The 19,592-nt window shown below is 44.7% G+C and overlaps 1 protein-coding gene across 1 annotated transcript; it reads left to right on the top strand.

The window, feature by feature from the left end:
- The first annotated feature begins 1,649 nt into the window (after positions 1-1,649).
- LOC125739655 (tripartite motif-containing protein 16-like) lies at positions 1,650-19,149 on the top strand. Its single transcript, XM_049009980.1, has 6 exons — positions 1,650-2,334; positions 7,254-7,349; positions 8,871-9,104; positions 9,276-9,435; positions 9,811-9,870; positions 18,381-19,149. Exons 1-6 carry the CDS (start codon positions 1,744-1,746, stop codon positions 18,911-18,913), a joined length of 1,674 nt encoding a protein of 557 aa, XP_048865937.1. The 5' UTR covers positions 1,650-1,743; the 3' UTR covers positions 18,914-19,149.
- Positions 19,150-19,592: the final 443 nt, after the last annotated feature.

Here is a 19,592-nt window from a genome sequence, read left to right as displayed (position 1 = left end):
TTTATACAGATCATAAGGCACTACTGAGCGTGTTCGGTGAGACCCGCTGCATTCCCCCGTTGGCCTCTGCCCGTATCCAGTGTTGGGCATTAACTTTGTCAGCCTATCAGTGTACTGCGGTGTACAGAGCAGTAAAGGACAATGCCAAAGATTTACTTGTTACAAGGCGAGGAACTGAGGCCTTATGTGCAACATAAGACAGAACTAAGCCTACAAGATGGGTGCGTTTTCAGGGGCACGAGAGTCATAGTGCCTCACCAAGGCCGTTCACAGATGAAAGAGGAGATACATGAGGTGCATCCAGGCGTGTCGAGGATGAAAGGTCTAGCAACGTCCTATGTCTGGTGGCCGAAAATGGACTTCGAGCTGGAAAATAGGGTGAAGTCATGTTCACAGTCCTCTTCTGACCGAAGGAATGGAGTTACCCAAAACACCATCCCCAGTGGGGACAGTTGTGGCATCGGAGACAGTGAGCAGATCACAGCGTGCTCACAAGGCTCCTGACAGACTGAATGTGCGAGTTCTCTTTTACTAATAGGAAGCTGCACACACGGCCATTTTCAGCAACAGTATCTGCTAAATACTAGAACTGTAATCATATGTGAGTGAGTCTGTCTGCTTTGAAGGAACAGAGATCACACCTCCTTACTGTAGATACAGGGCGCAGAAACAGGTAAATCCTGTAAGGTAACATTCTTAAAGTCAGCATAAATTCAACACAGTTCTGGAATATGAAGTTCATAGTCAGTCATACGTTTGTAGTATTATAATGTAACTTTTAAATAAATCCTAACAGTATGTGTGATTGTGGGGGGGTGTGGGGTCTCGGGGTGTAACCTCTGTCTCTGGGCTTGTTTCCTGTCCCTCCTGCTGTATGTGTGAAGTTTGCATGTTCTTCCAATGTGGGCTTTCTCCTCCTACTTTGGAGAACATGAAACTGCGATCAGCCGATTGGATCTCTAAGCTGCCCTTAGTGTGAGTCTGTATGTGTGAGTGTGTACTCTGCTATAAACTAGTATCCTATCCATTGTGTCCCCCGCCCTGTGCCACCTGGGACAGGCTCCAGGCTCCCCACCCCCCTGTACAGGATAAGCAGTAATGCAGGACGGCTCCACACTGTTCCAAAGAAAGGGCGCTCCCGCTCCCTTCAGGACTTCAGACCAGCTGCTCTCACTTTACGCCTCCAGGCTTGTGGGTGTGGTTCCCACTCCTGGTTCTGCATGTACAGCTTGCATGTTCTCCCCGTGTTCCTGTGGGTTTCCTCAGGTTTCCTCCTGCTGTCCAAGATCATGCAGTTTGGTGAATTAGTGGTTCAGAGCTTGTCAAAGCTTGTTCTGTCTAATCCTGACACAGTCTGTCTATAATTGCACATCCCTGCATGTTTCACCTGAAACCACATGATCCCAAACATGATTCTAAACAGACACAGAAATTCATTCTCAGTAGATCTGCTCTCTTATACCTTTATACCTAATTTCTATCTACTGTACAAAATCAAATAATAGGATTATAGCTTGTTTGTGGAAAAACAATATCAGTAACAGATATTCTCATTAAAGCTAAATAAATGTCTGTTGTGTGTATAGTTTGCATAATGTACTGTTTTAGTTATAAACTCTAACTACAGTGTTTGCTCAGTCTGCTCTTCTCAGTCTGGCCACAGTCCAAAACCACACCTGCTGCAGCCTGAGAAGCAGGAAGTGAGAGAAAACGAAACTGAATCATATCAGTGTTCGTGGTAAAATGGCAGAAGCCAGTGTTGCAGTGGATCAGAACCAGTTCAGCTGCCCAATCTGTCTGGATCTACTGAAGGATCCAGTGACTATCAACTGTGGACACAGTTACTGTATGAGCTGCATTAAGAGCTGCTGGGATCAGGAGGATCGTCTTGGAGTTTACAGCTGCCCCCAGTGCAGACAGACCTTCATACCCAGACCTGTTCTGGGCAGAAACACCATACTGGCTGAAATGGTGGAGAAACTGAAGAAGACTGGACTACAAGCAGCTACTCCTGCTGCCCATTATGCTGGACCTGGAGATGTGGAGTGTGATTTCTGTACTGGGAGAAAACACAAAGCTGTCAAGTCCTGCTTGGTGTGTCTGGCCTCTTACTGTGAAACTCACCTCCAGCCTCACTATGAGTCTCCAGCTTTTAAGAAGCACAAGCTGACTGATGCCACTGGACATCTGCAGGACAAGGTCTGTTCCCACCATGACAAACCCCTGGAGATCTACTGCCGTACCGACCAGCAGTGTATCTGTTATCTCTGTACGATGGATGAACACAGAGGCCATGATACAGTCTCAGCTGCTGCAGGAAGGACGGAGATACAGGTCAGGGCAGAAATACTCTTATATGAATTATAAAATTTATTTTAAATGAAAATAACTTTTGTCTTAACATGTTAGTATAATTGCTACAAATCACTCAAGTCTGCTTTGGTAAAATGAAATAAAAATTAACTAAAAGTGAAAGTTTAAAAAGTTCTAATTGAATTCCTACTGAAACTCCTTCAAACATAGAATCACGTGGCTGCAGTTGAATACATACAGTCAGCAATCAGGGTGAAGAGGTTCCCTTACTGTTTAGCTGAGCATCTGAATGGCTAAGATGTGTGAGCTAAGAGGGTTTAAATATGGTGTGATCACACATACAGTGGCTAACAATTAACCAGCTAGAACTGGGGTCCGTTTCAGAAAGCAGGATGTCTTGCTTAGCTGGATAGCTTGTCGGGTTTAAGGTAGTTTGGGATAAATATAAGTGAATGAAGAAAAAGGCCAATTAAACTGGGACACATTAAATCCAACAAGTTATCTGGCTAAACAAGAAATCTTGCTTTTTGAAACCGGTCCCTGGTTTTGCTAAATTGCTGTCCGACTTGCGGCACTGGAACATATTTAACTCGTCTGTGACGTCATTCCCAGCTCCGAGTTCTGACCTCCCAGTAAATGGAGCTCAGCATAGGAGTAGCAGCTCCATCACCTCAGAAACAGCCACCGTCCTGGGATTTTAATTTCACACACTGCAGTGTGTAGAGTTTACTGAGAACGGTGCAGTGAACATGAAACACCCAGAGCGTGAAGTAAAAGGAGCAAAGTAGTCAGCGCCGCAGTGGGACTGAATTTCTGACCAGGAATTCAAGCCCCCAGACAGCCCAATATAAAACTACATAAACAATTACACTGTTATTATATGTTTCTATTCACACATCCATTTTCTAGGCTACTGGACACATATTCTTACCTACACGCTTTAATTTTACCTTCATGTCATTTTTACCGGCACATTTCACTAATATTAATAAAGCGCGGAGCAGCTTTGACATAAATAATGAAGCTTCGTCTCAGTGCCTGTCCTTGTGTCTCTTCCCCGTGTGGTCAGCAGCCATCGCTGTCCATCCCCTTTGTCCTCTCATTGTCTTTGGCCCTAGTGTGTTCTTCCTTTTACCCACATGGCTGCATTTGGCTCAATGGGATGAGTGTGTGACATAGAGGCTGAAACCAGCTGGTCATGGGTTTGAGGCAGATCAGGAGCAAACATCACCTCTATCATTTAATTACTGGTTTTCTATTCTTCTTAGTCCTTATTAGTTATTTGTTCTCCTTGTGAAGCTTCTGCCTTGTTTTATTATGTTCCACATGTTTCTGTGTTTTCTAAGTGTTGAATTCCTAGTGTGTGATTAGTGTTTTTTACTTTCAGTGTTTGTGGGAGTTTCCCTAGTCTTGTGTTCATTAGTATAAGTTACTGCACATGTTGCCTGTTTTCCCTGCACCGTTGTTATTGGTTAATTGTCTTATGTGTCACATCTGCCTCTTCGTTAGTTAGGTTGTCTGTTGCATTTAAGTGCTTGTCCTCCTTTTTCATGCTGATTCATTGTTTCTGTGTTGGTGGTGGAATGTTAGGTTATTGTCTTTAGTCACAGCCTGTTTTTCTACCTGGTTGCTTTTCATGGTTTTTCTTCCCTTAGTTGCCCATAGTGATGGCAAAACAAAGCTTTCCGAAGCAACTCTGTCAAACAATGGTTCAGTACTCAAAGCTTTTCTAAATGGTGATCATTAGTGACACTAGGTAGTCAAATAAGTAAATAGCAGCTCATTTTGACTGAGTGTCGTGCATCAGAATATATACAATTAGGTAAACAGTGGTCTGTAGTGCTTTATGCACGTTAATGTACTGATTAACTTGGGTGCAATGTCTTGTGGTTTGGGCAACCTTTGAATTGCCTAGGAAGGGGTGCATGTGTAACTCGAGGGGGCATTGGACTAAAGATATTTGTTGAACATTGTGTTGGTTGCATTTCTTTATTCACAACTTCTCCTGCTTTAGAGAATATCCACTGATATGGAACGGAGGTTGCTGGAGTGTATAAAAACTATAATGCAATTATAGTTATAATATATAATATTATTATAATATAAGTGTAGATAGACAGTCTTCAGAATGCAGTATATTTGGGTCACTGAGGTACTGCTGAACCTGCACAGTAGCATGTGCTGCAGAACTCTTGACCTGTCTGCTCTCCCCCACATCACTGTCCAGAAGATCCCGCAGACCTGGAACTAAGATGACAAAGCCTGAGTCATTATATACACTATGCATTTTGTACTGTTCAATAATAATTATTTATCCCAATTTAGATTAATCGAACATCATCATTAAAACATTAAAGGTTGCAGTACCGGTGTGCATTGCAGTGGCAGATGAGGTTCCTGCAGGTTCTGGTGGCTGGATGCATGTTGGTGTGGATGGGTTCAGCTGGGCCTCCTGTAATCTTATGCTGGACACACACTCTGCTGTAAGGCGTTTCACAGCAGCCTGAGCATCAGATTGGCTACGGAAATCTGCAGTTTTATATCTTGGATCCAGCAGTGTGGCCAGTGTCATTATGCTCATGGTCTCACAGACTGACATCCTCTCAGTGAGCAACTTCAAGAGGTTCTTGCACAACTGCTGGGCCTTGATATTCTGTGTCTGGGACGGTTTCAGATTCACAGCATGTCTAAGCATGTGGATGAGAGGAATTACCTTGGATCCTGATATTCTCTTCTCTTCAGAAAGTGTCACAGATGCCTCATTGAAATGTCATAAAACACCCAGACACTCATAAATGATGTGATATTCCTCTGAGGTCAGGGTAGTGAGCTCTGTCTTCAGAGTGACCAATGCAGCACCAACTGGTTCTCCTTGATCATGTGATCATTGCAGCATTGAATAGATGCTTTTCCAGCTGGTTTCCAGTTCTTGGACCATTTTGAGTGTGGATCTGCCCATCAGCAGTTGAATTTGACAAAGCTTTTCTCTAGCAGTTGTACTGGTTCTGAAGTTGATCACGTAGAATCTGTCTTGTCTTGGATCTGATATCATCAGGTCCTTGTGTCTGATCAATGTCCTTCTTCACATCCAAATTCAGTGCATGTACAATGCAGGTTGTGTATCTGACACAGACAATCACATTTTGTGCAGTGTCAGTGTGAGCCATCGGACTTTATTCTGTATTCCCCACTCCTCCATCAGGCTGCCTCAACTGCAGCCATGTTTTCTGCAGAATGAGACTCTGGGAATTTTCCTGCTCCCAATAATACGGTCGACAGCTCAGTCTGATCATTTATAAAATGGCATTTCACTGCTAAATACGCTTCCATATGTATGGATGCCCGCATGTCAGATGTTAGTCTTACCGCTTTGGCATTTCTCACCTCTTCCTTTGCTTTCTCTTTTTCTATCTTAAATGTTTCTGTCACCAAACCCTTTCATGTTTGCCTGGATGGGAGAATGTAGGTTCGATCCAGGATACCCAGAAACTCCCTTAATCCAGCATCATCCACTATGGTGAAGGGCTGTGAATCCTTCACAGTCATATTGACCAAAGCCTCATCAATCATCTGCTTCTTGGTCTCTATACTGGGAAAATTATACAGATTATTGGGTCATACCCTCACCCAAATCTAATATTATGTATTCATGCAACTAACCTGAATCGTGAACACCACAATAACTAATTATTATTATAATTATCATATTATATTATTATTAAATCATGAATAATAAATTATAAAATTATTTTTGTGATGAAACCTTATGCTGCAGTGTGTGTGCGGAGTAATATTTGTTCTACAACACGTTCGAAACCGGCAATGAGGTTTTTGCGTCTTATTTTCAATTTCCAAAGCAGTCAGATGGTTGAGTGCAGAATGAAGCTTCGGATGACCATGGTCACGTGTTTAGGGTGGAACAGAGGAAACCGAAGCTGTGCTTCAGAACGCAATGCATCATTCTTTTTGGCACATACCTCGGAGCTTCAGTGTCAAGCTTAACATCACTAGCTGCCCCATTCCCTCTGTTAGTCTACGTGTCATTTTCTTAGCTACTTTATCCCTGGTGAGTTTTGACCCCATATTGTTCCTTTATTTTGTGTCTTTCCAGTTTGGTTCAGTCTCCATAATTCCTTTTGTGTTGGAGCCTTTAAGTGCATCGTCACCTTGTTTCCCTGCCTGCACCAGGCTGCGCCCCAACATGCACATTAAATATATGATCTGTGCAAATTCTGAAACATTTTTAATAAATCCATTTTACACATTTTCTGTTCTGAATTTGCATGGAACATCAGTGATGTACACTATGACACGGTTTCCATATGAATGGGTCACAACAGTCCAAAATTAAACCGACTTCCCAGCAGATTCAGAGTTTTTAGTGTCGCAGGAGAAAAGATGCATTATTGTTGTTCACAGTGCAGTTTACTACACAGTGGCCCATTCTCAACTGACATGCGATCTGACATCAATCAAATAAGACGTCAGTTGAGTAGCCGGTCCTGCAGTGCAGCCCAGGACACATTCGCCTCACATTGCTATAAGAATGTGGCCATATGCAGCCCAGACCACCTCCCAATGTGGTTTCAGTGATCGGATCTCAATGCATCTTCAATGTGTCCTAGGTGCCTTCACACCTATAGTTAGCGCTGTCCACTTCTGATTGGATCACTGAGGACGCATGTTAATACCAGGTGGAAACAGGATCAAAGGGTCTATGTCCAGTTTATCCTACCCACAGTCAATAAATCATTTACGAATATCCCTGCATCCATCCATCTCCTAACCAGTAATCCCAGTCAGGGTCATGGGGAGCACCTGGATCCTTTCCCAGGCAGCATAGGGCCCAAGGCTGGAGTCCACCCTGGACAGGATGATTAATGAATATGATCTCAGTTAATAAAACAAACTCATTTTATCATCTTGTTTCCTATCTGTAGAAACAAATGGGTGAAACACAGAGGGAATTTCAGCAGAGAATTCAGATGAGAGAGAAGGAGCTGCAGGAGCTGAGAGAGGCTGTGGCCTCAATCACAGTGAGTATGAACCTGAGAAGAAGATAACAGCTGGCTTGTGATCATAATAAATCGTTTCTCAGATGCAACAGATTGCAAATCTACAGACTTGTGGGGATTAATCAAATTAATGCTTCTGTGGGTTAATCTGAATCAGTGATTGTATGCAGCAAAGTTGCTAGATAAGAGTTTAACTAAGTGTTGCAGCAGTAGTACCTTGTTTATTTAGAAAAATAGCATAAAAGGCTCATTTGAGAAAAATGCAACTCTTTCCAACCCAGTGTGGCGTTACTGAGGGAGGAAGTAGCGAGGGAATACGGAAATGGACAACCCGACTACGCCACTCTGGGAATTGCACCCAGAGAATTAGAATACCGGAGTTCAAAACCCACTCCAATATAAAAGGACACAGATTCGTGATCACCATAGGGGAGACGCGAAGACCATAAACACTCCCTTTATTAGGCTGCTGTTAATTCACACTCCAAAAACAAATAAAAAGAAACCAAACAGCAAATTACTAAAACAAAAATCACATCACAAATAATACAAATCAAATCATGTTTAAAACACTCCAATCACACGACAAAAGAGGAAACCCAAACCAGGCAGCTGTTATCGGGAGGGGAATGGGAGACGTACAGTCAGACAACAGTCCAAGGGGTCCCGCAGTACATGACGCAAGTACATCCACCCAAGGGGTGGGCTAAAAAAACAACACGACCACGCAGCGCGGTATCGCCCGACACGGATCCTCACCGCCCAGCACCAATCCTTCCCAACAACGCCCCCCTCAATTTACATCCAATCAATGAAACACATTAATACTTAAAACCAATTAAAACATGAAACAAAACATAAAACATCTGGGCAAAACAGCAGCAATTGTAGTGACTTAGTATCCCGTCGATGGTCTGGCTGACGTCGGTCCGGGAACACTCCAAGTCGCGATCCACTACAAATACAAACACAGTATTAGGTATGCCCCTACTACCCAAATGTTGGTAAAAGGAGACGAGACATACCTGGCAGATTACACGCGGTAAAAGTTGGAAAACCTTAAAAGCGGAAGCAACCACAAGCTGCTAGATATACCAAGCCCTTGCAACTGTAAGGAAGATACCAAAGCACATTACAACCACCCATACAGCAAGCAAACGACCCCGTCTACTGATGCCCTACCTGCAGCGTTGGATATAGCCACAACTTCCGGAAAAGGAGATACTGGCGCATGGAAAGTCACGTCACCGATTACAAATCAGTTACACACGCAACCACAACCGGGTCCTATATACACGCGCTGGCTGCAACAATTAAGCAATCAGGTTAATGAAATTACCATGCCCCAAATAGATCGCACCCTCCAGCTCCACCTCATTACACCAGCATAATGCAAATAAACACCAAGAAAGTCACCTATTAAACTGAGACTGTTTTTATACCTCCTGTCGGCTCACATCTCCATTGTACAATGAGGCTCTCTGGAGTCTCAAAAGGGGCCAATAGTAATTTTCCGTCCTCTGCTCCCTGTGTCACCAACAGAGCTCAGCACAGTCAGCAGTGGAGGACAGCGAGAGGATCTTCACTGAGATGGTCTGCTCCATTGAGAGAAGACGCTCTGAGTTGACAAAGCTGATCAGAGATCAGGAGAAGGTTGTAGTGAGCCAGACTGAAGGACACATGGAGATACTGAAGCAGGAGATTGATGAACTGAAGAGGAGACACTCTGAGCTAGAGCAGCTTTCACACACAGAGGATCACATCCATTTCCTCCAGGTAACAGAATAGCTACTTTGGCGAATAGAAAACCAGAGCATTCAAATGGATGCATGTTCTCATTTGTATTTCAGTTAGTCTGTTATTGGTCAGATGTTAATGATCCTGTTAATTAGATTGCCATACACATTTGTTTTGATGAAGCTGTTTAATCAGACTGTGTGTCTGTAGAGGTACCAGGGTCTTCCTGTCACCCCTGAAGCTGGATTTGGACCCAGAATCTCCATCAGTCCACGCTGCTCTTTTGAGAAGATGAGGAAGGTGGTTTCTGAGCTGAAGGATCAACTGGAGAATGTTTGCAAAAAGAAAATGGCAGAGATCCATCATACAGGTTGATAAATAAAAACATTTTTCAGTCTGGTCTTGTTAATATACACCATGCAGAGAGAGTGTGCAGTACAGTCAGCCTCACGTTGGTGTGACCAAGTCAGTTTCTGTTTCCAGTACGACTAAATCTTTATGAAAACCTGTGAGCTCTAAATTCTACAGTCTGCAAAACCCAGAAAACAATTTGTGTTTCTTCTACATTACAGAATCCAAAAAATCTGTATTATGTGTAACTTACCATGATTTGCAGTTTGATAAAATGCCTGTTATTGTCCCTCATAATGATAATACTGTACTGCTGGTGTCTCCACAGTGAGTGAAGTCCATCTCCCACAAGTAAATTCCTTTTACTCACATCCCTGTTTCTCTCTGTCTCTAGTTACCGAAGACTCCATCCTATCAGCATTAGTGCCCAGGACCAGAGCAGAATTCTTACCATGTGAGTCTGTTCACACACACGCTTCTCTCTCCCTGTATGAGGTGGAGTGTGTTTTATTGTGTTTTATTGTGTTTCATTTTCTTCTGCTAGTGGAGCTTCTCTTTCTCTCTCCTGCTGCCTCCTGGTCTTTCACGTTTACATGAGCTGTTTTTGTCAGTAACCTTTGAATCCAGTTGCAATGCAATGCGAAGCAAGCCAAGTTTATTCAGCCTTTCTTTCCACTGCAATAGTGTAATGTCCAGGGTTAGGCGTGTAGGTGGGAAGCGGGGAAGGATGAGGCAGGCAGGAAATACGAAGGTTTATTCAGGGAAGAAATAGGGCAGACAAACATCAGTGACAGATTTATTTAGACTATTCAGGGTGTTTTTCCACTGCAACAGGTACGGTACTTTTGGTACTTTCCCTTTTCCATTGACTTCAGGTCAAGTACCAGTACCTAAAGTACCATCACAGCTGGGGTACGTTTTCGGTACTTCGGAACTTTGGTGTGGGACTTACAAACACGTTGATTGTCAATTTAAAAGACAATTTTAAAATGTCTAAAAGCCAAAACAAAAAAACAAATAAATACTTAACTAAAAGGAAGTGACATTGTAGAGGCAGCATATGACTAATCTCCTGCTCATAAAATCTATTGAAAAGCTGCAGCAAACAGTAACGCTTTAAGCCCTGATTGTAATGAGCTGACAGTGTTAGCAGACCTCAGGTCTTCAGGAAGCTTGTTCCACAGACAGGGAGCATAGAGACTAAAAGCTGCTTCAGCCTGCTTGGTCTTCATTCTGGGACACTGAGTGAATGTTTCCCATTTCCCAAGCTTTACTATATCTGGTTTAGCGAGAAATCCTTTTATTCTTGCTATGTTTTTAATGGTGGGAAGCTGATTTTGTAATTGTCCTTATGTGACTGTTGATATTTAGGTCTGAATCCAGAACTACACCAAGATTTCTGGCTTGATCAGTAGATTTCAATTTCATGGATTCATGGTGAGCAATAGCTTTCAGTCTTTCTGACCAAACCAATATAGGGATTTGGGTGCTGGGAACACAGGGGGATGGGCCAGACCCAGGGAAAAGAACATGGATGCGTCAAAGGAAAAAAATTAACAAAACATAACACCTCTTCCCTACCCTGTAAAGATTATAACTAAAACCAAAGATAGAAAATAAAACCCAGACTACACTAGGCTTACCCACCCGAACATAAATACAGAAGGTGGCACTCGCTCTCTAACCCAGTGTGTTTATACAGAGAGAGGACCTACATGTTAATGTATGTGTGCACACTTCTTACCTGTTCAGTTTCACAAGGGGGTGTGGGAGGGGGGGTTGCAGAAGACTGGATGAGAGTATCAAAGACACCAAATTCACCAAATGAGACTAACAACACAACCATATCTGCCCTCCTAGACACATAGACACAGCCAGCTTCTGAATGCTAGGCCCCTCCCATCAGGAACAGACCAGTCGGGATTGGTTAGATCTTCCACTGGAACACTGAGCACCAATGATGGGTTGCCCTGTATTTCAGATGGATAGGGCTTAACAGCCAGCAGCAGCAATCCTGTTCTTGACAGATCTGGGAAAGGGGGGTAGAAAGAAAACAGATATCTACACCCCCCCCTTTGTATGTGACACTATAGTCACATGGGGACACTGTAATGTAGAGCTGTGTGTTGTTTGCTTAACTGTAATAAACAATTTTGGTAACATTTTACTTAAAGTCGTGTTTTTAGTCATTTATAAACACATTCATAATGCATTATAACAGTTAGTTCCGACCAAGAAATCTGATTGTTCTATGAGGGCCGTTATCAGAGTATAACCCCATTCAGACATCTCACACTTTACAGGTGTATCTATAAACCATCACATATGCAGGGTTGCCAGGTCCATGGTTTTCCTGCTCAATTGGGCATTTTTTGTGATCAAATTTTTATTTAACAATTTTAACATAGAACAAAAATCCCCCACATACCCTGAGACAGCATGTAAGCGAAAAGGAAAAAAACACGCACACACACACACACACACACACACACACACACACACATATATATATATATATATCTGCCAACCCCAGAGAGAGTGCAGCTGGAAGCTGAGGACAAAACAATGATACCAGTAGAAACAGTGAAAATAAAGACGTAACAGAGTCAGATAATATATTTAAAATTGATGTCTAGATGGGTAAATCCATCCATTTTCCAAACCGCTTATCTTACTGGGTCACAGGGGATCCGGAGCCTATCCTGGAAGCAATGGGCACGAGGCAGGGAACAATCCAGGATGGGGCACCAGCCCATCACAGGGCACACTCACACACCATGCACTCACACATGCACACCTACGGGCAATTTCGCAACTCCAATTAGCCTCAGCATGTTTTTGGACTGTGGGGGGAAACCGGAGTACCCGGAGGAAACCCCACGACGACATTGGGAGAACATGCAAACTCCACACACATGTAACCCAGGCAGAGACTCGAACCCGGGTCCCCAAGGTGTGCCATGGGGTGGCATTACCTAGGAGTGCGGTACAATCTATGGACAAATTTAAATTGCGTTTGCTGATGATTCGGATTTTTAGAACAGTTTTTAATGTTTTGAAAAATGACACTCCAGGGTAACACAGGGGTGGGGGAGAGCTCCATCTGCCAGGCGGAAGTGACAGAGAGAGGTTTGTAAGAGGATTTGTGGAGAAGGGAATAGAGTCTGGACACGGGCTTAGAACTGGGGCAGAGAGTCAAAGCAAATGAGCAGAGCGGGTGAGATCAGAGGATGGGGAGGCAGGAGGTGAAGAGAGTAAATCAGAATAAAACTGAAAAAAGGATTTGTTGATTTCGAGAGGGTTAGTGGTGACGACGCCATCCTTAGTTTTAACTGCAGATATCGCTGAGAATGAGTCACAATGCCTAAGCCTAAGAGCCAATAGTTTACTAGGCCTGGCAGCAGAAACATAATAGTGCAACCTGGTGTGATGAACCATAAACTCTGTGCAGTGAGATAGAAGAGAATTCAGCTCAGCTCTTACACTTGTAATAAGGATCTCATGATCCTGATCATCCACTGCAGGACGCGCACTTTCTAATTGAGATAGAGGCTTTTCTAATTCAGAAATATTCTGACGACCATCGCGAGCCAAACCGCTGGCAAAGGCAACCGTGCATCACGAAGGAAGCCCTGAATAGCCTTCCAGCAGTAGGTTAGGTCATCAGTTCAGCCAGCATTAATGGAAATAAATTCCTCTAGTCTAGGGGTTAAATAAGTCATGAATTTGGGGTTTTGAAGCAGAGAAGAATCAAATTTCCATCACGGGGCCCGAGAAGGTAGAGAAGGCAGCACCAACTGAAGGAAGGCAGACTTGTGGTCAGATAGAGAAGAGGAACTCAGAGAAGCAGAAAAATGAGTCGACTAAATTCAGGTCCTGCACAAATTTACACAAGGAGCCAGTGGAGGGGGGCACCCGGCTACCCATGAGAGAGGGGGATTTGTCCAGGGCAGGATTGTGAATGGCGTTGGCATCAGTACCAATAATAAGCTTTAATTAAATTCCTGGAATCTAAGAATATGATTGGACAGATCCAAGAAGAATGAGCGGCCTGGGGGGTGGGAGTATAAGCAGCAACAAAACAGACCTTCCTGCCCCCCAGGTCAGAAATAACGTAACAGAACCTGCTGTCAGCGTCCCTCTCAATTTGAGAATATGGATTTGAAGGGCCCAACTAACCAAAATGAGCAGCCACATCTCCGAGAGGAAGCTGATGAGGAGGAAACAAGCCTGTAGAACCTGGAGGCCGCCAGCATTGCATCTTGCTGCACTAAGTGGGTCTCTATTAAGAAGGCAATATCAACACGTTGTCTTTTCAAAACATCAGATATATATTAGATTAGATAAGTGGCACAAAATGGATGGATGGAACTGTACTGAAAAGTAATGCTACTTATGAAAGTGGGAAAGTAAGAATTTCAAGTTAGAATTTCATTGTAATTTGTACTCGACACTGCATTCTCAGAAACTTATACTGCCATTAATTTTGAAGCCACTGTACACAGACGGGCACAATAATGTTTGGAATATTTTCTTTCTTGCCCCTGAAAATATACATTTACATTTACATTACATTTACAGGATTTGGCAGACGCCCTTAGCCAGAGCGACTTACATAAGTGCTTCGAGACTCTGCAATGAATTTCCGATGCTAGCTCAATAAGGACCCAAGCTATGAATACTATCTCTGAGAACTCCATTGAGTAGTGCAGAATTTATTTTTTTTTTTTTTAAAAACACACCAGAATAAGAGTCGAGAAAGAATATAGAAGTTCTACGTCAAGTATTTCTGAAAAAGAAATGTTTTGAGTCGTCGCTTGAAGACAGTCAAGGATTCAGCTGTTCGGACATCTAGGGGGAGTTCATTCCACCAATTAGGTGCCAGGACAGAGAAGAGCCGAGATGCGTGTCTTCCTTGTGCCTTGAGGGGAGGAGGGACCAGTCGAGCAGTGCTGGAGGATCGGAGAGATCGTGGTGCAGAGCGTGGTGTGATGAGGTCCTTTAGGTAGGATGGTGCCAGAGAATTTTTGGCTTTGTATGCCAGCATCAGTGTTTTGAATCTGATGCGTGCAGCTACAGGAAGCCAGTGGAGGGAGCGCAGCAAAGGAGTGGTGTGGGAGAACTTGGGAAGGTTGAAAACAAGACGAGCAGCTGCATTCTGAATCAGTTGGAGGGGACGGATGGCGCTCAGTGGTAAACCCGCTAGAAGCGAGTTACAGTAGTCAAGGCGTGAGATGACGAGGGACTGGACGAGTATCTGGGTAGCCTGAGTGGAAAGAAATGGACGTATCCTCCTGATGTTAAAGAGGAGAAACCGACAAGAGCGAGAAAGACTGGCGATATGTGAGAAAATGACAACCGATCATCTATGGTAACTCCAAGGTTTCTAGCAGAAACCGAAGGACGGATCAGGGAGTTGTCGAAAGAGATCGCAAGGTCCTGGAGGGGGGATGAGTCAGCCGGGATGTAAAGCAGCTCAGTTTTACTAGTGTTGAGTTTTAGCTGGTGAGTGGTCATCCAAGATGAGATGTCTGCCAAGCATGTAGAGATCTTAGTGGAGACATGAGTGTCTGAGGGAGGGAAGGAGAGGATGAGTTGAGTGTCATCGGCATAGCAGTGGTAGGAGAAGCCATGTGAGGATATAACTTCGCCAAGAGATTTAGTGTAGAGGGAGAATAGGAGAGGGCCAAGAACCGAGCCCTGAGGGACACCGGTGGAAAGACAACGTGGAGTAGATGTGGATCCATTCCATGTCACTTGGTATGTTCGGCCTTCTAGGTAGGAAGCCAGCCAGCGCCAGGCCAGGCCACCAATGCCAAGACTCCTAAGGATGGATAGGAGAGTTTTGTGGTTGACCGTGTCAAATGCTGCTGATAGGTCAAGAAGGATGAGGACAGATGACAGTTTGGCCGATCTGGCAGCATGTAGCTTCTCAGTGACTGCTAAGAGGGCAGTCTCTGTAGAGTGAGCTGCTTTAAAGCCAGACTGATTAGGATCCTGGAGGTTGTTCTGAGAGAGATAGAGAGAAAGCTGGTTGTAGACTGTACGTTCGAGGATTTTTGAAAGGAAGGAAAGAAGCGATACTGGTCGGTAGCTGCAAGTGTCTGAGGGATTTAGAGTGGGTTTTTTTAGGATGGGAATGACCCTGGCTATTTTGAATGCTGTTGGTACATGACCGGAGGTTATGGAGCCATTAATGATAGTCGTGATGAAGGGGAGAAGGTCTAGAGCGATTGTCTGAAATAATGCAGAAGGGATTGGATCAAGTGGGCAGGTGGTAGGGTTGGAAGATGAGATGACTTTCATGATCTCATCTGCCGTAAGACCAGAAAACTGGGCCAGTGAGGGGGGAGGGAAATCCTTAGTGTGTAGTGTAGTGGATGAGGGAGAGAATGTCTGACAGATTCTGTCAATCTTCTCGGCAAAGAAGTTGGCAAAATCTTCAGCAGTCAGGAAGGAAGGAGCAGGAGGAGGGGGAGGGTTGAGAAGAGACGAAAAGATGTTATGGAGTTTGCGAGGATCTCGTGAGGATAATTCTAGTTTGTCTTTGTAAAAGGCAGTTTTAGCTGCAGTCACGTCCATAGAGAATTTGGATAGCAGAGTACGGTAGGAAGACAGATCTGCATCAAGCTTAGATTTCTTCCACGTCCTCTCAGCTACCCGCAATTCTCTTCGGTTAGTACGTAATGCAGCTGAAAGCCAAGGAGTAGGCCGAGTTTTCCTTGGTTTGGAAGACAGCGGGCAGAGGTTGTCCAAGGATGTGTAAAGTGAGGAGATGAGAGTATCAGTTGCAGGCTCCAGTGCCAAGGAGGAAAAGGAGTCAGGGTCAGGAAGGTAAGACAGTGTGCAGGAAGTAACAGAAGAAGCGGAGACAGAGTGGAGGTTTGGTCGAGTGGGGAGGAAACGTTGAAAACTGGGATTGGGCAAGACGGGTAGGGCAATGGTAAAGGATACAAAGTGGTGATCAGAAATGTGTAGAGGAGTAGAAGAGATGTCAGTAGCCGGAGAGGGGCGGCTGAAAACCAGGTCGAGGACGTTACCTCCTTTGTGTGTAGGAGAGGAGCTGTTGGATGTTAGAGAGAAGGAATCGAGAAAAGGGAGGAGACCAGAAGAAGGGAGCTTGTCATGGGGTAGGTTGAAGTCACCAAGGAGAATGAGAGAGGAGCTGTCAGTGGGGAAGAGACTGAGGAGAGTATCAAGCTCCTCCAGAAAGCAGCCTAGGGGGCCAGGAGGGCGGTAGACAACAATGATCCGAATATCAAGTGGAGAGGTAACAGCAACTCCATGGGATTCAAAGGATGAAATGTTGAGATGGGGCAGAGAGAGGGGCGTGTAGCACCAGTTCCGAGTTACCAATAGACCTGTGCCACCGCCCCTGCCAGTCTGGCGAGGAGAGTGAGAGAAAGCATAAGCAGAGGAGAGAGCTGCCGGGGTAGCCGAGTTCTCAGGCGATATCCAGGTCTCCGTCAGAGCCAGAAAGTCAAGAGAGTGGTGTGAAGCAAGGGCGGAAATGAAATCAGCCTTCTTTACAGCAGACTGGCAATTCCAGAGGCCACCCAACACGCTTCGCTGGGACTGGGGTGTTATGGGAGGGTAGACAAGATTACTGAGAGTGCGGCGCCTGGATGTTGGATGAGATATTCTAGGTCTCAAAGATAAGTGTACTGGTATACGTCTAAGGCACATGTCTGTAGTGATGGTGTGAGAGATTGCGAAGTAGAGGATAGGATAGAGTAGGAGAGAGGTTACAAGCAGGAGTAACAACTAGACCATTACCACACCTGTGTCTGTGGCGGTGCCCCTAATTAACACCTTCAGGGAGACCGAAACTACACACAACAACAGTTCAGGGAGACCGAAACTACGCTTGATTGCCAGGAACTACACACAACAACAGTTATACAGTTTTTCAGGCCAGTCATTCTTAAAAAATCAGATGCTACTTTAATATTATCTGTATCGTATATAAACACAATGTCCAGTAACAAAACGTGACCATACTGCCAGCCCAATTTCTGGTGGTACTGCACCTCGCGCATGCGTCGCGTATTCTCATGTAGGCGCACAGACGCAGCCGGAATCAACACAGAAAACACGCGGCGCCCAGACTGGTACTTTTATTATAATGCGTTTTACGTCATCGTCCTCCTCCGCGGACGCTGGCGTCCACTTTAAACAACACAGATGCTTTTGACGACGGTTGGGGTAGTTTGCAAACCCTGCAAGCAATTTAAGGTAAAACTGTTACATACATATAAATGCGTATGCATGTGTGTGCAGACCCGAATTGAAAATCTCACGCCAGCCAGTTGATCAAAACTGTCGCTTTGAATTTGTAAAACGTAGGGAAACATACACAGACCTCACTGCTGTGGTACGTGTGCAGGGAATATCAGAATAATAATTTACTGAAAATATTACTTAAATAGGACACATTTAAGCCTAGATGCGTCCGCGCGCTGCTGGAAAGAGGTGTGTGTCCAAATTGGTTTGAAAAATGTTCATATTGTGACGTAAAGACAAATTGGTGGTAATCTTTGTCATATAATTTTATTATTAACATATCTGATGAATACTGTTTGTAATTTTATTCACCTGTAATTAAGGCTATTAATTTAGCACGCGCAGCTTCTTCCCGCCGGCGTCGCGCGGCGTCCGACATTTCCTGAGGTATTTCACATACTTGAATTCCTGCTTCGTTTTTATATTTTATGTATCGTACAGAATAATAGAGCGCAGGCTAAAGTGCAGTTGGGTCCCCAGCGAGTCTCTCAGCGCGGCGTGTCTCACAGCGCAGGGGGCAGCCGGAGCGCCGCAGACTCGGGCGGCTACATGAGTATATTGGGAATAAAATGTGTGTATTGGAGCGAGTTCTGTGTTAGTGAGTGTGTGAGGTGTGACAGTGATAATGATGGAGATGCTGGGCTTCGTCATGGGATTAATCGCTCTTCCTCTTGCCTACAGACTCCTGCCAGCTGACGCTGGACCCCAACACAGCAAACAGAGAACTGTCTCTGTCAGAGGGGAACAGGAAGGTGACAGGGGGGGCAAAGCAGCCATATCCTGATCATCCAGAGAGATTTGACTACTGGACCCAAGTTCTGTGCAGAGAGAGTCTGACTGGTCGCTGTTACTGGGAGGCTGAGTGGAGTGGAGATGTAGCCCTGATAGGAGTGACTTATAAAGGAATCGGGAGGAAAGGAGAGAGTGATGACTGTCTGCTTGGATTCAATGACAAGTCATGGATGCTGCGCTGCTCTCCTGACGGTTACTCTGTCTATCACAATAATAAACGGACTGACATACCCATAAAGCCCTCAGACTCCCGCAGAGTAGGAGTGTATCTGGACTGGGCGGCTGGTACTCTGTCCTTCTACAGAGTCTCCTCTGATGGACTGACCCTCCTGTACAGCTTCACCTCCTCATTCACTGAACCCCTCTATCCAGGGTTTTATGTTTATGCAAACTCCCCCGTGTCGCTGTGCATGCTGGGATAGCTCACTGTGTGCTGGAGGAATCATTTTTACCGTATCAGAGTGTGACATGTCGCTGCTTCTCCACGACAAAAAGGTAAAATCTCTGCTTTATAACCAGTATAACCCTTTTTACTCTGTATGAAGTGTGACGTATGTTAGATAGAAATAAATGAATGTTTGTTCAGTTTGCCAAACTCGTGCAAAATTACTTTTGTTCTATGTTGTCTGTTAATGCAGCAAAACTGCCAGAACAAATTCATAGTTGTTAGGTTGAAGAAACTGTTATTAATCATTTTGTTATCACTCCTGTATGATCAGCAATGAATGTAAATCCATCCATCCATCCATCCATCCATTTTCCAAACCGCTTATCCTAATGGGTCGCGGGGGGTCCGGAGCCTATCCCGGAATCAATGGGCACGAGGCAGGGAACAACCCAGGATGGGGGGCCAGCCCATCGCAGGGCACACTCACACACCATTCACTCACACATGCACACCTACGGGCAATTCAGCAACTCCAATTAGCCTCAGCATGTTTTTGGACTGTGGGGGGAAACCGGAGTACCCGGAGGAAACCCCACGACGACACGGGGAGAACATGCAAACTCCACACACATGTGACCCAGGCGGAGACTCGAACCCGGGTCCCAGAGGTGTGAGGCGACAGTGCTAACCACTGCACCACCATGCCGCCCCAT

Source organism: Brienomyrus brachyistius, chromosome 4 (genome assembly GCF_023856365.1).
Source record: "Brienomyrus brachyistius isolate T26 chromosome 4, BBRACH_0.4, whole genome shotgun sequence".
Lineage (NCBI taxonomy): Eukaryota > Metazoa > Chordata > Actinopteri > Osteoglossiformes > Mormyridae > Brienomyrus > Brienomyrus brachyistius.
The sequence above is the reverse complement of the archived record's forward strand: the minus strand, read 5'-3'. Positions and strand labels throughout refer to the sequence as shown.

Excerpts from the sequence above, each read along its gene's own strand:
- LOC125739655 (XM_049009980.1), top strand. The coding sequence starts at position 1,744 with ATGGCAGAAGCCAGTGTTGCAGTGGATCAGAACCAGTTCAGCTGCCCA. Across the intron at positions 2,335-7,253 it reads CAGGAAGGACGGAGATACAG|AAACAAATGGGTGAAACACA; the intron begins GTCAGGGCAGAA and ends TCCTATCTGTAG. Across the intron at positions 9,105-9,275 it reads ATCACATCCATTTCCTCCAG|AGGTACCAGGGTCTTCCTGT; the intron begins GTAACAGAATAG and ends GTGTGTCTGTAG.